We start from the raw sequence: 19,675 nt of genomic DNA on the forward strand, positions 1-19,675 counted from the left end.
GAGGTTTATGGGAGTTGTAGTCCAAACATATGGAGGGCACCAGGTGCCTATCCCTGCTACTGAAGATCCCTTCTTTGTGTGGGCCCTCTGTGGTAGTGGCACCCTGCCTGTGGACTAGCCTTTCCAGAGAGGCTCACTTGTATGGTGTTTTCCGCACCAGGTGAAGACTTTGATTCACCCAAGACATTTAAACTAGTGCTTAAACAAAAATCTAGTTTAATCAAACAAAATCTGGGCTCTTTCTTTGTAAACTGTGTTTTGTTTTGTAAGTTGAGCTGCTAATTGATTGTATTTTCCTCTTCGCTGTAGAATCTACAGAAAGTCGTTTTTCAAAGCTGTATTTCGGTGTTCTATGTTTTTTCACCAGATCTTGTATTTTAATATTGGGTTGGATCCAGCTTTAGTCATACTTGAGAGAAGACCCACTGAAATCAATAGGAATTAAGCTAGTTCTAACATAGGTCCCATTAATTTCAATAAGTCTACGCCACTTTATCTTTATTATTATCCTGTATTTTAATATTGCATTTTACTTCGTCCAGGGAACATGTGTTGATGGGAGGCCAGTAGTAATGATAAAAAAACTGTTTGGACTGCAAGAGTGAAATGTGCCTCTAATGGTAATTTAGAAAATAGCAGGCATCAGTTATCGGAAGTATATAAATGCTTTCAAAGACCTGTAGCAAGAAGAAGTCTGATATGGCTCTGCCCTCAACCAGTCTAGTGCAAGAATCCAATTGAACGACACCACTATCAGTCTTTCAAGGCTTGGACTTCCCCCTCACCACAACCACAAGCTTGACTGAGATATGGAGGAGGGTCTTCTCTGTGCATCGCCTAAACTTTAGAACCCCTTGTCGAGAGGCCCTTCTCACCCTCTCTCTGACACCCTTCTGCAACTGTGCAAAAACTTTTCTTTTCTGGAAAGTATCTTACCTGCTGAATTGTTTCATCCCCCTGATAACTGAAATATTTTATCATGAGCCTCTTGTTAAGGAAACATCGAAGGCAGGTTAGGTTGAACTGTCAGAAATGTATTAAAGCACATCACAGTTGTGGGAGAGTCAGTCGAAACTGAGTCTCCGCAAATACAAAAAACAGGATGCGTGTACACAGTTAGTTGGAGAAAAAATACACTACACTATGCATGCTCAAGAGCTAATTTAGATTAGCATCAGTCTTATCAGCACAGCTGCATTCTTATCTTACTTCTAATTTCCTAAGCTACTCCTTAAAGTAAGGAATTTCCTGCTTATAATGAGCAAGTTACAATTACCTTCTCATGATCAGACACATCCACATTATCTCAATCCCATCAAGCACCTTGCTTGAACAAAACTACCTATAAGGCCTAGCTAGGCCTACCTTCACATTCTTCTCTTATACTGTTTTAATATACTGAATGGCTAATAAATCCATCTTTGTTAATGGAAAGGACAGATAAAATATTTTAATAAAATAATTTAAGACTAGTAGGGATATTTTGTACTTTTAATTATTTTTAATATGCTGTTCTCTTTTTTATGAGTTGCTTTGAGAGTTTTTTGACCGGAAATGGAACTAACACATTAATATAGAACAAGTAAGTAAATAAGTAAGTATCTTACTTGCACAGCCTTTAGAAGCCCTTGTACTGTATCGAGAGGCAGGAATGACAAATGATCAAAGGCCTCTGTGACTTTGGAGGAAGAGTTCTGAAGGACAAGGGGAGCAGAAATGATAATACCGGACAAGAGATCTGAAAGAGAAGATTAACAAGAAGAGATGTGGCCTCTTAACGTGGTAAGAAGAAAATAAGGTCCAAGTGTCAGGAGCCTGGGAGAGGAAATGCTAAAGCAGGGGTGCAGAATCTCAGGCCCAGAGGCTGAATCCAGTCCTCTGAAATTACACAGATGGCCCTACCCCCTGTACCCCAAACCAACAATCATTTGGTGGTCTCCCAGCTTTTGTGTCATTTTGCCCCCCATTCTAAAAGGTTGAAATGCCTCTCCCAAGGCTTAGTTACTGGCAGTAAGAGCTTTAAGCTAAAATGTGCTGCTATTTTTGGCCTCCAAACCCAACCCTTTTCCCTTTGGCCCAGCCCACCACTGGAATGTGGCCCTGAGAGCTTCTCTGAAATTGAATGTGGCCCTCCGGCTGAAAAAACACTCCTGTGCTAAAAAGTGAGAGCCAGGAGCTTAATGAATCAGACTAGGATTAGGAAGACCCAGGTTCAAATCCCTACCCGGTCATGAAGTTCAGAGTGACCTTCAGTCAGTCACCCAGGAGAAATGGGGGTTGAGAGAGAACTTCATATGCTGCCCTGAGCTCCATAAAGAAATGTCAGAATATCTGTCTGTCTATCTAATTAAGGTCATTTTCCGAAGCTCTGCTCTAGATGCCTGCTCTTTCTGAGGTCAGATGGGTTTCGATGGTTTTTTTTCTATAGCTGCAACCCATTTGTGGCATTCACTATCAGCAACCTTCACCTAGCATCTCCACTGATATCCAGGTAAAAACTATTCAGTATACCAGGCTTTCAGCAGGCTCTAACTAGGTACAGACTGCATCTTAACTGTATCTGCTGTAAACTGTTGCGTTTTAGGTTTGGTAATGATCTGATCTATTTGAATTTCTTTGCATCTTTGTGTAAAGTGCCTTGGACATATATATATATATATACATAGAAAGACAGCATTTTAAAAAACAACAACAAGAAGATGAAGACATAACAGTGCAAGTGGTATACGAGACTTAATCTTCTCAATAAAGATAGAGAACTATGGCTCTGGAATGAGGAAAAGCTATCAATTGTCTGAAACTGAGACAGAAAAGAAACCAAGATGTTGTTTTACTGAACTGTGCAGGCCCAAGGTTGTCCTTTCAATAATGCATCCCTTTGCTCATTTTACCTATGAAGTGGCTGATAGGGGAACCTGCATTTGTGATGACTCTGTTCAGCACCTGCTCCAGTATTTCACTTCTGATCGGCTCATGGACCTGGTAGGAGACAGAGCATTTTAAAATTAGATTTTGTCCATGTAATTTCAGGAGATCACTCACAGTCTAATATACCCATAAGTCTACTTTTGAGGTTGCACCAGACTTGCAGATTTACCAGCCCATAAAAAAATTATCCCAAAAACCACTGCAATGACTAATTGCAGTAGTGGGAGTAGGATACTATCATATCAGGATACTATCCTCCACTGATGAAGAATGGATCATCCAATCACTTCTGAAGCAGAAACAGCACCACAATTACCCACCCTTAACAGGAGGTTGGACCTGGAAGGTAGTAACAGCTGTTGTTCATTTGCAAATATCCTGTTTGGGGACAAGATGCTCGTGAGGATGGTGGTGGTCCAACTCCAGGAGCTCTTGGATGAAACAAATTATCTAGACTCATTCCAATCTGGGTTTAGGCTGGGGTTTGGTACCAAAGCAGCCTTAGTCACCCTGATGGATGACAGGAAAGAGACAGACAAAGTGTAACCCTGTTGATTCTCCTTGATCTCTTAGCAGCTTTTGATATCATCAGCCATAGTATCTTGTTACACCAATTCTGTGGACTGGGGAGCTTGGTGATACAGTGATTCCACTACCTGCAATGTTGCCTTCAGAAAGTAGCGTTGGGGGATTTATGCTTGATTCTATGGCATTTGTACTGTGGAGTCCCTCAAGGTTCCTTCTTGTCCCCCATACTCTTTAACACCTATATGAAGCTGCAAGATGAGGGCCAATAAACTGAAGCTCAATCCTGACAAGATGGAGGCATTGTGGATAGACGGTTCCTGGGTCCAGGAAGTTGGTGTACAACCTTTTCTCAATCAGACCGCCCTCCCCTTGAAGGTGCAGATGCACAGTTTGGGGATGATCCTTGTCACATGGCTCTGTCTAGATACACCAACCAGAGTTCTAGCAGCTAAATTCTGTACTGGTTGAAGCTTCCAAACAGTCTTCAAGTGCAACAATTGCAGAGTGGCTCAGAGCACTTTTTACCAGCTTCAGCTGACTCACCAGCTACACCAGATACTATTTTATTGTTTTAAACTGCTTGTACTGTTGTACATCGCCCAGAGTGGCCGGGTGACTGGCCAGATGGGCGAGTAAGAAATTTAATTAATTGAAAAAAAAACACACATCTTTGCTAGACAGGGATAGCCTGGCTACAGTGACCCATGCTCTGGTAACCTCCAAGTTGGATTATTGTAATGCATCATAAATGGGGGTCAGCTCAAAGGCAGTTCAGGAGCTTCAGCTAAAACAGAATTCAGCTGCTGGAATTCTGACTGGCATATCTAGGTGGAGCCACATTATATCAGTTTTGAAGAGACTATATTGGCTGCCTATTTGCCACCAAAACCAATTCAAGGTCTTGATGCTTATCTTTAAAGCCCTAAAATGGTTTGGGACCCAAATATTTGAAGAAGTGCTTACAATTGTATCAGCCTACCCATGAATAAAGATAATCAGATGGGCTCTTCTTCAAGTTCCATCTTTAGGAGAGATGCATTATGTATCCACAAAAGTAAAGGCTTTTTCTGTGGTGGCACTCCAGACTTGAAATATCCTCCCGGGGGAAGTAAGGCTGGCACCAATGTTATACTCCTTTTGGCACCAGATTAAAATGTTTCTAATTGTCCAGGCATTTTAAATTGATTGTACTTTTGTATTTTATTTTGAATAGTTCTGTTTATGCCTCTCAACTGAATTGTAGTGATGACATTTATTATAGTTTATTTGTTTTGCTCTTTTAATATTGTTTTGATTGTTGACATTTTTGAATGAAGGTGCAGTTTATACATTGCATGTCACTACACTGCACTTAGCTCATTTTAATCAGGAGTTATGCTCAGAACTGTGATTCATACAAGGACATGCAAGAGGTGGGTTCCAAAGGGTGGCCAATTCTTTCTCTGACACTCTAGAAGTGTAGATGCAAGAAAGAAGGTCATGGTTCCAATTTTAATGTTATCCTGTTTTAAACTGAGAGTTAAAAAGGCTGTGCCTGGGGAAACAATAATGACAAGGAGGGGGGGAAAATCACATAACTGTTTACCTACAAGAACATACAATGCAATCTTCAGCTTACCTTGAAGGCTTCCAATAGGATATCAGCTCCCAACTTACATGCCTGCTGGGTTGGAGTTTTGGAAAGCCCATGGTTAGTTTCTGTGGCTTTGCCTCCAAAAGGTCTTTTTGGTCCATAGGAGTCCATCAGTATGAATCCAAGCTCCACCAGGCCCTGAGTCACATGATCCCAACCAAACACACTGGATGGAACCATTAGAAGAAGAGTGAGGAAAATAAAGAATACAGCATCTAGACTTCTAATGTTCTTTTCCATTCTTGGGCATGGGCAGAGCTGGCATTTCTGCAAAGCCAACAATACTTCGTAGTATCCAGGTCCCCACTTAGTGAATGTGTATGTTACTAGCAAAGCTAGATGAAGAAGGATGCATGAGGTGGGGGGAAAAGGGGCCTAGAGCTTCTTCCATTAAGCGCTCTCCACTGGTAGGCTGTTACAACTCACCTATTTGCTACAACTTCTAAAAACATGGCAGCTATGTCACAGTGTAAAGGAGCCAAATCCTGAAGGAACTGGGAGCCGTGAAGGAACTGCTTGTCCTTGAAGCTTCTCATAATCGAAGTTTTCAGAAAGTCAAATACCTAAAACACAAAAGTGAGTAAGCAAGATAGACAATCCTTGTTCAGTTTCCACAACCGAATGCCCCAGGAAGACCAGATACAGCATGCGCCGCAGTAGATGCTCTTTGGATAACTCAGACAGCACACAAAACTCACTTGACTCACTGATTCGTTCAAGATTGAGAAAGGAAGACATACCTGCTCTCCAAATCGGTGTATTCTGGCCACTGAGAGCAAAATGGCTACACTGAAGGGGCACAGGGCCTTGCTAGGATCCCCTTGATGCTCAGTCTAAGAAACAGCAACCAACCAGAACAAATTAGAGGGCTTCATATTTATAATGAGATTCCGTAGTCTACATCAGGTCTGGCAATTTAAAGTGCATATTTCATGTTTAATTTGCAACTATATTTGGAATACAGATTCAGAACAATATGAAACACGAGCTTTCCTCTTGACAGACTCTTTGCAATCATGTCACTGAAATGCTGCTTCAGTATTTAATTTATTTCAGAAGAAGCTGCTTGGACCGAGTCGGACCACTGATTCAGCTAGTTTGGTATTTTCAACACTGACTGGCATCGGTACTCCAGGATTTCAAACAGGGATCTTCCCCAGCTCTATCTGAAGATGCCAAAGACCGAACCTAGGACCTTCTGCAAACAAAGCATGTGCTCTACAACTGGGCTTTCCTGTATCTCTCCCTGTACAATGCACAAGCAACAGAGCAGACACATTAATGGGCATGTCTGCTCATGCCTATTCAATCTTGCATGTCTGCAAATAACTCATCCACATGGAATAAAACTAGCTTGAATAGCCACGTGGTTATTCAAGCAGACAGTTCTGGGTTTTGGTCTTGTTTCAACTGGAGTTGAGCTCTTATAAACAAAAAACAAACCCTCCATTTGTACCATGATGACAGAAGTTATCACAACATCCTCAACATCCTTCTGGACCCTTGCGTCCGAAATACCTTTTTCTCCAAAAGTTCAAATGAAATAGAGATGGCTAGGTAGCAGAGCTGATTCAAGCTTGCAAACAACTGTTCATTTGGGAAAAGTAAGAATTGCATCCAGTCAACCAAGTAAGATATCGCATGGGACTGTTTCACTCTCACAGCTAGGCAAGTGCTACAGAGCTGGATGCTACTTTTCCCTTTGTCTTTAGTTTGGAGAGAGAGCCAGAAAGAGGACACAAGTTCAGACACTCTGCTGATTCGCCCAGCTGGGCAAATACAGCAAGGCTGGCTGTTCACTTTCATTTTGTGTGTCTCTCTCTTTTGCAGGGAGAGAGAAGGCCATTTGGATGTAACTTTCCTGTCTTAACAAACCATAATTTATTATGCTGGGAACGAGTTTTGGGATCACACACTCCCCCCACCCCTTCCCTGACACAGCAGCTTCAGTACTGCAATCCTAGTCTCTTTAAACTACACTTCTTCAACATCCGAAATGAGGAACTGTGGTTTAATGTCAGTTTACTAACCAGGATCAAGCAGTGGTTTAAGACCCTGATTAGTAAACGAACGAAAAGCACAGTTCCTCTACTTGGCTCAACAATACTACAAGCAAGAAGAAACTTGGAATTGTTGTAGATCGCAAGCTGAATATGAGCCAAAAATGTGATGTGGCTTCAAAAAAGACAAATGCTATTTTGGGCTGCATTAATAGAAGCATAGCTTCCAAACCCCGGGAAGTACTAGCTCCCCTCTACTCAGCACTGGTTAGGCCTCATCTGGAGTACTGTGCCCAGTTCTGGGCACCACACTTTAAGAAGGATGCAGACAAGCTAGAAAATGTTCATAGGAAGGCAACGAAGATGATCAGGGGACTGGAAACAAAGCCCTATGAGGAGAGACGGAAAGAACTGGGCATGTTTAGCCTTGAGAAGAGAAGACTGAGGGGAGATATGATAACGCTCTTCAAGTACCTGAAAGGCTGTCACAGAGAGGAAGGCCAGGATCTCTTCTCCATCATCCCAGAGTGCAGGACACAGAATAATGGGCTCATGTTACAGGAAGCCAGATTCTGGCTGAACATCAGGAAAAACTTCCTGACTGTTACAGCAATATGACAATGGAACCAATTACCTAGGGAGGGAGTGGGCTCTCCCACACTGGAGGCATTCCAGATGACGCTGGACTGCCATCTGTCAGGGATGCTTTGACTTGGATTCCTGCATCAAGCAGGGGGGCTGGACTCGATGGCCACTTCCAACCCTACTATTCTATGATTCTATGTAACAAGGAACTGCAGCTTAGTGACCACGACTGCAGTGGCAAAGCCGGCATGCCAGGAGGGAAGAGGAGGTGTGAGGGAGAACTGCATGCATCCAGTGCTCATTCCAGGCTTCCTAACGCATGGTTTAGGAAGCCAGGAATGTTTTATCTGGAAAGGCCCAGAGATTGGGAGCATTCATTCATTCTCCATACTGATGCTATGGAGGCTGTCTGTGAGATCTGGTTCCCTTTCCCTCTCCCAGATTTAAAGCTTTCACCGCTCAGTCTGTGAGGGAGAAAAGACTCCCTCACAGGACATTAGCATGCTGTCAAAAAGAAACAACTCAATGCTAAACGTAGCTGTCTCTCCCTGTTCTGCAGGAGTCAAAGAAAGGAAAGGTATTGTATTGTGGTAATGTTGGTGGGTGGAGACAAGCAGATTGGGCTAGGCAGTCAACCTTCCCTTGATTATTTCCAAAGCTGAGCTAGTGCCATCTTGATTTGCTGCACCTGCATGCACATGGTGCAATTATGCTATTACAGAGCACATTGCTTCCATGAGGGTGGCAGAAATTAAGATGGCAGCAGCCATGTCATCCAGCTGAAAAAGATTAAAGCAGGTAAGAGGCCAGAGAATTCTAGTGTTGAGTTAAACAGCAAGGGCTTCTACCTGACATCCCGAATCAGATTTCACTTAGGTCAGAATATCCTAAGGTGCTAGTTGCAATCTGTGAGTCCCTCACCACCACAGATTAACTATAAATGCTGTTTTGATGAGCAGATTAGCTCTAACACTGCTACCTCCGCCATGTCAACAATCAGCTTGGCTTCAGCTTTGTTCTGCATATGACATACCTTTAAGTATTTGATTAGCTCCTTTCCTAAATCTTGGTCTAGATTAACAGCCAGCACAATATGCAGAATGATGGTGCCTTCCACATGACGGAGTTGGTCTAAGGGCACTGTGGCTTCTTCAAGGTCCATTGACCTAAAAGAGTTGGTCACATAAAGGCCACAGATACAATCACGGTAACAAAAAGGAACGTCATAGAAACCACTGGAAGACATTTGCCCCATAGTAGAGGAAAAGAATAACAAGTATAACAGCACAAACAGAATATGAGAGATGACTCACTCTGAATCTCTCTGCTCTTCTTTTTGCTTTTTATCCATCTGGTTGAAAAAGTGGATTATTCCTTCCAAAATGTTTTTCTTGCTACCCTGAAAGATTACGAAATAAAGTATACAGAATCACACTACAATATTAAAACATATTGAGTTTGATCCAGACTTAGTCATATTTAGAGGAGATGCACTGAAATCAGTGGGACTTAAGTTAGTCATGACTAACTTAAATAGCATTGATTTCAGTGAGTCAACTCTAAGGGCCGGTTGGCACAACACAACAGCCCATGAGTTAAACAACCCATGAAATATCAGGGATGAGTGGGAGAACAGCCTCTCACATGGACACCACTTCCACTTTTACTCAGCAAGCCACGAGCGGCTCCTTCATAGGTTGCTAAGCATGTCATACAAACCCAGACTGCTGGGTTGTTTAGGGGCTAAACAATCCAGCAGTTAACCATGGTTTGTTGTTGGGTTAACCGCTGGGTTGTTTAGCCCCTAAACAACCCAGCAGTCCAGGTTCAGACAACACACTCAACAACCTACAAAGGAGCTGCTTGTGGGTTGCTGAGTAAAAGCAGAAGTGGCAGGCGTGTGGGAGGCAGCACACCCACTCTCTCCTGCCCATGCATGACAGCCCACAGGTTGTTTAACCCATGGGCTATTGTGTCATGCAAATCAGGTCTAAGTATGACTAGGTTTGGATCCACGCCATTAATAATAAACACTCCATACAGAATTTTGGGAGGTACCATCCTGCATGACTCCTAAGATCTAACAGGGTGGCCCTGCTCGGTGCCCCAATTATGGCTGAGGTAAGGAGGGCTGGGATCTGTGGCTGCACCTAAATTATGGAACTGCCTACCTCAGGAGGACTGTTTGGCCCCTCTCCATCTTCCACCACTTAGTCAAGACTTTTTTTTTTAAGTCAGGCTTTTAATTTGCCTGATCAAGACTTTAATAGCTGATCCTGTCATTTTTAATTGCTTTTACCTGCCGCAGATGTCTCTCTTTTATTGTTGTTTAACTGCTTTATGGAATGCTGGTTATTTAAAGCATGCAAGCCACCCTGCGTGCTGTTTTGACCATGGAAAGGTGAGATATAAATAGTTCCAAAGGAAGAAAGAAAATGTGGGAAGTCTCAGGTTCAATCCCTGGCACCTCCAGTCTAAAAAAAGGATCAAGCAAGAGGTGATATGAAGGACCTCTGCTTGAGACCCTGGAGAGAAGCTGCCAGATGGAATAGGCTGAGCTAGATGGACAAATAGTCTGACCTGGTATGTTAGAGAGTTCAAAATACTTCACACACGTTACCCCAGTAATCTCTGCATCACACTTGTAAGGCAGGAGAACATTATCCTCCATATTGCAGATGGAGGGAGTGAGGCCAAGAAAGAGCAGCTTGCTTAAGGCTATATGTAATGAGTACAGGACAGAGTCAAGCAGAGACATCCCTGGTTCACCACTCAGTCTGTTAGCCACTATGCATGCTAGTTCTCAGGTTTGCCACTCAGTCTGTTAGCCACTATGCATGCTAGCTCTCAGGTTTGCTTCACCTTTAATACCACAAACACAGCCCAGGTTTCTCTTTGCAGCCTCTGAAGGCTGCAAGAACAAAAAGCATACAGTTTTACACATATACAAGCCACTTGGTGTATTTCAGTAATATCAGAGAAGATACTTCCAGAGGGCTCCTATTGCTACCAATCAACAGACATAGTACAACTGTTTCGTTTTTCTCTCAACAGAATTTTTGTGGTAAGAAAAAAAGACAAAAGTCGTGGTGGGAAAACACAGGATGGTTACAAGTGAAAGACGATGGCGACCCCCAAACCCACCCCCATAAAATTCCATGAACGAGGCAAGGCAATTGCAAAATGAAAAAACTCATCTGGAAGCACCCAAAGCTACGGGCTGTTTTCATGAAGGTGACTAATGTCACAGCATCCCTCATCGCTAGCCTCTGTACACAGTCACTAGCAGTGGGTTTTGGGGGAAGGCAATACAAGCCTTGTGGAAGAGATCCATTTGAGTGGAGCAGACTTTATTCATTTATTACATTTCTGTACCACCCAATAGTCAAAGCTAAATTTCCTTTGTAGCTGCTTAGACTGGATCTGGCCATTCGACCTTAGAACAATTGAACAACTGGGACTCTAATCTCAATTCACCCATAGAAGCTGATGCACGCTGACTGCAGGGTCCAAGTTTTGACATTTGGGGAGCCTGGCCAGCTTTCCTGAAAGCATTACCTTTGAAGAAAGCAACAGCAGCTGATAAACTAAAGGAGGGATTTCCTGGAGGTCTAATTTAGAGAACATCCTTAGGACCTTTTCCACCACAAACTGCAGCTCTTCTGCACTCAATGGGACGTCCCTGGAAAATAACAAAAAAGACAGCCCAACCATTTTCCCTTAATTCACATCGGTACCTTTCAGAAGGCAGCTGCACATTGAGATCAAGAGCAAGCCAAAAAAGAAAGAGCGAGAGAGAGAGAGAAAGAGAGAGAGAGAGAGAGAGAGAGAGAACCCCACCATAAAGAGATGTAGAAACAGGCCAGGCAACTTCCTGGTTGCAATACCAAATAGGTCCCTGAACTTATAAGCAGACCCCACAGCTCCATGGAATCATCTTTCTGAATCATCAGTAAAAGAGTGTCTGGTACCACAGACACTAGGACAAGAAAAACAGCTAATATTTATATATTTTTTAAAAAATATTTACATTTATATCCTGCCTTACCTCCAAGTGGGTCAAGGCAGCATATATGGTTCTGCATGCAACTCATTTAATCCTTACAATAATCCTGCTTAGGCTAAGATACAGCAACTGTCCCAAGGTCACCCAGTGAACTCAACAAGTGAGCAGAGGCATCAACTCACATCTCCCTGGTCCTAATCTGAAATTCTAACTACTCCCACAATATCCTATCCCTGCATCACACTCTGAGAAGATGAACAAAACCTGGACCACAAGGGTTGTTCATGTCCTTTCCTCTGGATCAGCCTTCCTCAACCTGGTGCCCTCCTGATGTATAGTCATGCTGGCTGGGGATGGTAGGAGTTGTAATCCAACACATCTGGAGGGCACCAGGTTGGGGAAGGCTGCCCTGGATAATAGCTATGCCCTCTCCCTTCCCCACCCCCCATACCAGCTGACTCAGTAAATGATGTAAAGGGCACCACCAACGCTTAGATCATTCCAAAAATGTCATGGTCTTGAATCTTTCAATCCAGAACTTTCCCCTCTTAAAGAATACTCAGATAACTAGAATCTCTTCCAAAGTCGAAGCATGAGTTGTGAATGAGGTGTCACTACCACTCTTTCCTTATCTCTGCAAATGATTTCCAAATCATAAAAGGAAACATAAATACATTGTAAATATTAGGTGGTTACCTGAACATAGAGGTGAGATGAATCACATACTGATGACCCCACCTATCCAAATAAAAATCAGTCAGTTAATCTGAAAATAGAAAATAAATTGCCAACAGAAAATACTTCCAGAGAGGTAACTGTGTTAGTCCTATTGCAGCAAAAACAAAGAGTCTTGTAAAACTTTAAGGAATAACAAATATTATGTTTTTGTGCATCTGATGAAGTGGGGTCTAGTCCACAAAAGTTTAGGCAAACAGTAAATATTAACCCATCTAGAATTCAACAGATGATTTTGCCTGAAATAATTCAAAGTATTTATAAGCCACTTTTAAGAGCAAAATGATGTACAAAGAGGAAAGTTACAAATTTAAACTCTAGCACAGAAGCTGCACCCAGAGGGACTGCATTTCATTGCTCAGCCAAGGATCTGCATGCAAGGGGCCATTCCGGCTCCCAAGAAGGCATTTGGTGCCTAGCAAATTTGGCTAGAAACCTGTCTTGGAGTATTGTGAAAGAGAGAGGGGCTGAAATGTCCCATAGCACAACTGGTGGGCAAGAATTGGAGAAAAAATACAGTAAAAAGCAATTAGATCCTAAAGGAGGAAAAGATATATCCCATTTATACATTCTTTTGCTCTACTGGCCCATCTTAGAGATCTGTTTTACCAGGATAAGTTTGTCCTTTTCCTCCAGATGGAGCTGCCCGTTAAGACTTTTGACCACGGAACTAATTTTGCCAGCTATTCTGGAACATTTGCAACATCTCTGACATGCTCTTAAGTTTCTTGGCAAAATAGGAGAATAAAAGGAACAGATTAAGCACACACAGAAAAGCTCCCTGGTTCAAGAGAAATTGCTCCATTGTTATGTTCCAGCACAGTGGCATGAGAATTTTAAAAAGAGTAAAGCAAACCAAACAGGGGGAACAAAGCCTTGAAGCTAAGAAGAAAGTTCTTCTATACTGAGATGAGTGAGGCATAGTCAAGCACTTACAAGGAAAATGTAGCGAGCCTCATTTCCTAGCATAACCATTTTCAGGACTGATATTTTATTTATATAATTTTTATGTAGCACCATCCATATTCATGATGTTTCATCAAATAAAGGGGGGGGCGTCCCTACCCCAATGCACTTACAAAGCTCACCGTTTGACTTTAAAATAGGGGTGCTGGAACTCCTTCAGTCCAAGGGCCAAATTCCCTTTTGGAGAAGCTCTCAGGGGTCGAATCCAGTCATGGGAGAAGGCGAAGGGGAAAGGGGCGGGGCCAACATTTTAAAAAATACCAGCATATCATAGTTCAAAGCTCTTTCTGCCAGTAACTGAGCCACAGGAGAGGCATTTCAACCTTTCAGAATAGGGTAAAAACTACCAAACAATTGGTGGTCAGGGAAAGGGGGTGTGACTATCTGGGGAACCTCAGAGGCCTGGATTGGAACCTCAGACAGGCTGGATTTGGCCTCTGCCCCTGAGGTTCTGCTCCCCTGCTGTAAAACATGGTAAAAAAAATAAGCTTGCTTGAAATTGGTGCAATCTGAACAAAACAACAGAACTAAACATAACCTGGCCAAAACATGCCTACCTGCTGGAGCAAAGTGTATTGATCAGCTGTTTCTTAAACTCTTCTCCACTCAGCTCACCTGAAAAGGGGGGTAGAGAGACATAAGGGCCTTTAGGAGATGCTGCTAGTCAAACAAACAGAATGGGTGGGGACGGGGGAAGAAAAAGGCTTACCTGTACCATAAACCAGAGTTTCTTTAGATGTAGCCAGTGCAGTCAGAACTGTAGGAAACAGCTCCAAAGATTTACCACTAAGCAGGCTGCCTCCTTTGATAGCTTCAACAAACAAAGTAGCCAAGTCCACCAATGCAGGGCCTGGCAGTTCATGAGCCTAACAAATGGGGAACAAGATACAAAAGACATATCAAGATATGAAAATATGCAGCAAAGGGACTCCAGGCAAATAACAGCAGCAACAAAAATATAGGCAAATGTACTCTGAAGATGCTGCTGAAAACTGCTTCAAAAATAGCTGTTGTACCTGCGTGCTGGAATGGTTTTCCCTAGGAGAACATGGGAAGTACCACTCTCACATTTATTATTTCTTTGCTGTATTTTTATCCCACTTTTCAGACAATTATTGTCTCCCAAAGCAGCTCACATAAAACAAAAAGAGATAGGCCCTGCCATCAGGTTTACAAACTAAAAAGACAAGGCACACAAGGGAAAGGGGTGTGGGAGGGAAAGGAAGAGGACAGAGATAGGTTTTTCAAGGCCAGTGCAAGGCGGTGAGCTATAAGCAGGCATCTGAATGCACTTCAGACCAGGCTGAGCTTCCCATGCTGGTGTTCTTGCTTGACTAGAAATTGGTGGCTATGGAGCCACATGTTCTTTCTGCCAGGGAGAGGTAAGTGAACTCCCTGCAAATGCTCCTTCTCTGGCCAATGGATGGGCCAGGCTAGTCACCCTCTTGGCGTGATGTTATTCCTGGGAAACAGGGGATACAGCCTCCCAAGTGGCCCTTGGCCCTCTTCTAATGCCAGAGTCTACAGTAACTGTCCCAGGATAACTGTCACATCAGACCATAAGAAGCTGAAGATCAAGAATGTTCAAACTACCGCAGTGTACAAACTATCTTGATAATTATCAATATGCACATAAGCACACATGCAATGCTATCCTTATAGGGCTACCAAATGTTTTGACTGGCTCTGCTCCTATGCTTTTAACAGTAACCTCACACACAAAAATCAGGTGATTTTTTTCTGGTATGGAGATAGACTCATGTTCAGTGTACTGATCTGCTGTCAAAGGAAAAAGTAAGACCCATTAAATAATATGCATGTTCTGTAATATATGGACATGCAGAGGATCAGGCTACATAGGACATAAACAGCACGTTATTTACATCCCATCCAATTCAAAAATATAAACCTGTACCTTAGAAGTGAAAGGGAACAATCTTCTCCATCAGACTTAACTGGCCCTGGAGAAGCTAATTTGAATACATTCATTCCTACCTCTAACATAAGAAGCCTTATAATCTCAGATGCGATTTCCACATGCAGGTCCCCTGATTCCACAAGCTGGATACAATGTTTGTAAACACTGAGCCTCCTGACAACACCACTCTGTTGGGAGCAGGGAGAACCTAGTGTGGAGAACAAGTAGAAACCAAAACAACAAAGTTAGTTACTTGAATCAATATTTTAAGTCAGCTTTTTTGGCAAAAAGGGGGCAGCTCGTGGTCTAGATTTTGCAAACACGTTTGCTGGTCTCTCAATATTTTTTTTGAGCCCTTACATCCAAGCACTTTCTTCCATGCAATTTAAACAACTAAAACATTATATGCAACTCAAAATCTTGCACATTCCTTTATCAACAGATGTGGTTCCAATTGCAAGGTCCCCTTACCTGTTGCACATTTTGTATATGTTAGCCAAAAAACATCAAACCGTCCACAAGGAATTAGCTGATGCTAGGACATTCAAGTGGTACTAAGATTAGGAAACCCAACTGCTAGGATTAATTCAAGAGACAGAAAGATTTTACCTGAAACCCCCTCCCCTCAAGAAAATTCTGGAGCAGTTTATAAAGCAATCCATCTGTAAGCACCTTGAAAACAATGCAGTGATTACTCAAAGCCAACATGGATTTGTCAAGAACAAATCCTGCCAAACTAATCTGATCTCATTTTTTGATCAAGTAACTTCCCTTGTGGACTGTGGGAATGCTGTGGACATAATATACCTCAACTTCAGCAAAGCTTTCGACAAAGTGCCCCATGATATCCTGATGAGCAAACTAGCTCAAAGTGGGCTAGATGAAACAACGATCCGGTGGATCCACAGTTGGCTACAGGATCGGACTCAAAGAGTGCTTATCAATGGGATCTTCTCAAACTGGGGAGAGGTAACGAGTGGGGTACCACAGGGCTCAGTCCTGGGCCCAGTGCTCTTCAGCATTTGTATTAATGACTTGGAGGAGGTGGTGCAGGGAATGCTGATCAAATTTGCAGATGACACAAAATTGGCCAGGATAGCTGATACTTTGGAAGACAGAAACAAAATTCAAAGTGATCTTGATAGACTACAGCGCTGGGCAGAAAACAACAGAATGAAATTTAATAGGGATAAATGCCAAGTTCCGCACCTGGGAAAAAGAAACCAAATGCAGTTACAAGATGGGGGATATGTGGCTCAACAACACTACAAGTGAGAAGGATCTTGGAATTGTTGTCGATCACAAGCTGAATATGAGCCAACAATGTGATGTGGCTGCAAAAAAGGCAAATGGTACGTTGGGCTGCATTCATAGAAGCATAGCTTCCCAATCCCGGGAAGTACTAGTTCCCCTCTACTCAGCACTGGTTAGGACTCATCTGGAGTACTGTGTCCAGTTCTGGGCACCACACTTTAAGAAGGATGCAGACAAGCTGGAGAGGGCTGAGAGGAGGGCAACAAAGATGATCAGGGGACTGGAAACAAAGCCCTATGAGGAGAGACTGAAAGAACTGGGCATGTTTAGCCTTGAGAAGAGAAGACTGAGGGGAGATATGATAGCGCTCTTCAAGTACTTGAAAGGTTGTCCCAGACAGGAAGGCCTCTTCTTGATCATCCCAGAGTGCAGGACACGGAAGAATGGGCTCAAGTTACAGGAAGCCAGATTCCAGCTGAACATCAGGAAAAACGTCCTGACTGTTAGAGCAATACGACAATGGAACCAATTACCCAGGGAGGTAGTGGGCTCTCCCATACTGGAAGCATTCAAGATGAGGCTGGATAGCCATCTGCTGGGGATGCTCTGACTTGGATTCCTGCATTGAGCAGGGGGTTGGACTCTATGGTCTTGTAGGCCCCTTCCAACCCTACTATTCTATGATTCCCCCAACAATATGTCTGGAAACCTTGATTATTTAGAGTACATACTTAAGACGTTAGTCTCATATGCACAGCAGTTATATAAGTAGTTGGGTCAAAAAGCTAAGGACAAACAGTTCATAGGTCAGTCTGACACAGGTCATTGCCTGGTACCTTTGAAGATCCCTCTCAGAAGAGTGCCGATTTCCTTCCCTCTCAGAGCATGCTTTGTAACCAGCTCACACAACTGTAGCAAGAAGAAAAGAATTGTGGAACTCATTTGTCATCATTTTAAACTTTTATATCTGATGTTCATGGAAATACTGTGCACTGGCTACTAATTGCCATATAATAACATTAATGGTGCAAGCCTATGCATGTTTGCACAAAAAAAAGGCCTACAACTCTCAGCATTCCCCAGCCTGCACTTTTTTTCTGTCTAAACATGTATACAATTGCACCCTAAGCACACAAATTTACCCTCCTCTTAATACAGTCTTGCAAATAGATCCACAAAAATTATTAGCTCACAAAAATATTTACTAGCCCATTTATACTTACATTAGTCATTTGTGATCCCACCACCACCCGCTGCCCACTCAACTAAAGCTTCCATGGATCTAAAATCAGCCCCAAATGAGGATACTATAGCTGGGTGCCCTTGCTGAAAAGCTGTGGGAATCACAACAGTTCCTCACCTCATTTTCTTTCAGGTTTTGCAGGCATAACTGAAGTTGCTCCAATCTTTCTTCTGCTGCGAGAACCAGGATTTTCTGGTCCATTATAACAGTGTTGGCAGAAAGAACTTTTTATTTTACTGCAGTCTGCAAACTTTAGAAAAAGTATTTATACTTATAGAAATATATAAAGGAACATCAGATTGCTGCTTTTATCTTCTTATGGCCAGTAGCAAAACCCCCACTAACGACCAATTTATTCAAGCCAGCAGAATCAAACAGTAACGCTCCCCCCCCCCCCCCCCGGACCACTTCACACAACTGGTGACAGGCTGCATGTGTGAAAGTTCCACCAAAAGTAAAATAAAAGATCCCCATATATAGACAAAAATTAAGTCATTGAGAAGGCTTGAGTTAATCCACCCTGACATGTAAGTTGTCTCTATGCATAGATATGTTTCTATGCATAGAAGTTTTTGTAGGTTTGGGGAGCATGAAGAAACATTCAAACGTACACACACGGTCAGCCTGAAGAGGAAAACCCAGAGGAAACTGCTTCTTGTTTCTGAAATAACAGACCTGTGGCACCTTGAAGACTAACACATTTATTATGGCATATTTTTTCACAAACTAGAGTCTCCTTCATCAGATGCATGAAGAATTATCCTCAGCTGGCATATATACTACGCACAGACAGATATATACATACACTCACACACACACGTATAGACGGGAGAAACTGCAAACATTAGTCAAAGGCTGCAAATGCAAAAACTAGTACAGTACGTGACAATTCTCTGTAAAACGTAAATGCGTGTTCTTCCTAACTGTGTAAGAGGGTCCTCAGGCATTACAACTTTGCTAGCATCACTGGATTTATGCGCGTATCTCCTGCACTTTACCATGCCTTCTTGCCTGGGGCTACACCGCAGCAAGAGAAAGGCCAGTATACCTAGGGTGCAAGCCTATGCACGGTTAGACAGAGAAAAGGCCTACAACTCCCAGCATGCCCCAGCCAGCATCGCTGGCTGGGGCATGCTGGGAGTTGTAGGCCTTTTCTCTGTCTAACCGTGCATAGGCTTGCACCCTTAGTGCTTAGAATGCAGGGCTGGAGAGACCGAGATTCAAATCCCCACTCAGCCATGAAGCTCACCAGGCCAGTCTCCCTCTCCCACCCAAATGAAGCCCGCGGGGTTCTTGCATGGATAAAATTCAGGGAGAATCGTATATGGCTCCATGGAGGAAGGACGGTATATAAAATTAAATGAATAAATGGCACTCTCCACATGCTCAGAGGCGCCCTTTACACCCCCCCCCCGGTTCTCTCCTGACTCAAATGAAGCCCTGCAAGTTACCTGTCACCTTCGGCTAACGAGCAAAAATTACCTCTCAGCCTGGTAATCCCCACCCCCACCAGCCAGGCCCCCAGTGACCTCTCGCCCTATTGGCTGGTGGCCCCGTGACCTCTCCCCCGCACCCCCCAACGACCTCTCGCCCTATTGGCTGCTCCCCTGACCCCTCAGGCATTACCCGCAGCCTCCCGCTGCGGACGCTCCTCCTCGCTTTGCTTCAGGCGGCCTTTCCCTGAGCTGTCAGGCCCCTTCGCCCCCCTCTCCCTTCCAAAGCTTCCCGGGCACCGAATCTCCCGCCAGGAACTTCGCGGGCGTTGCCCAGGGCCACGGAGCCCGCCCTCTCAAGCTCACTTCCGTTGCCAGGGGCGAACCGGAGCGCCGCCTTCGCGTCGCGGCCCTTTGACGTCACCGGTCTCCTTCCCCCCCCCCCG

The 19,675-nt window shown here is 43.5% G+C and overlaps 1 protein-coding gene across 11 annotated transcripts in view; it reads right to left on the reverse strand.

The window, feature by feature from the left end:
- Positions 1-19,672, reverse strand: part of FANCI (FA complementation group I) — a 48,692-nt gene extending 29,020 nt beyond the window's left edge. For 3 of the 11 annotated variants that reach the window (XR_014785397.1, XM_084817308.1, XM_084817312.1), the window contains exons 1-16: positions 19,423-19,621; positions 17,914-18,046; positions 17,390-17,462; positions 15,377-15,507; positions 14,091-14,247; positions 13,939-13,996; positions 12,377-12,418; positions 11,233-11,356; positions 8,988-9,073; positions 8,708-8,840; positions 5,830-5,922; positions 5,516-5,652; positions 5,075-5,255; positions 2,892-2,979; positions 1,608-1,738; positions 937-1,023 (exon numbers count right to left, since the gene is read on the reverse strand). Coding sequence is in view for 10 of the 11 variants with exons in the window: in XM_084817308.1 (XP_084673434.1) it covers positions 937-1,023; positions 1,608-1,738; positions 2,892-2,979; positions 5,075-5,255; positions 5,516-5,652; positions 5,830-5,922; positions 8,708-8,840; positions 8,988-9,073; positions 11,233-11,356; positions 12,377-12,418; positions 13,939-13,996; positions 14,091-14,247; positions 15,377-15,507; positions 17,390-17,462; positions 17,914-17,997 (1,605 nt within the window). In the remaining variant the exon portion in view is untranslated. Of the gene's footprint in view, positions 1-936; positions 1,024-1,607; positions 1,739-2,891; positions 2,980-5,074; positions 5,256-5,515; positions 5,653-5,829; positions 5,923-8,707; positions 8,841-8,987; positions 9,074-11,232; positions 11,357-12,376; positions 12,419-13,938; positions 13,997-14,090; positions 14,248-15,376; positions 15,508-17,389; positions 17,463-17,913; positions 18,047-19,247; positions 19,336-19,422 lie in introns of those variants that run through there. The other 8 variants (XM_084817303.1, XM_084817307.1, XM_084817304.1 and 5 more) reach the window with 8 other exon arrangements.
- Positions 19,673-19,675: the final 3 nt, after the last annotated feature.

The sequence above is a fragment of the Heloderma suspectum genome, chromosome 11, assembly GCF_057233095.1.
Source record: "Heloderma suspectum isolate Gila_16-S chromosome 11, 16-S_ref, whole genome shotgun sequence".
NCBI classification, from domain to species: domain Eukaryota; kingdom Metazoa; phylum Chordata; class Lepidosauria; order Squamata; family Helodermatidae; genus Heloderma; species Heloderma suspectum.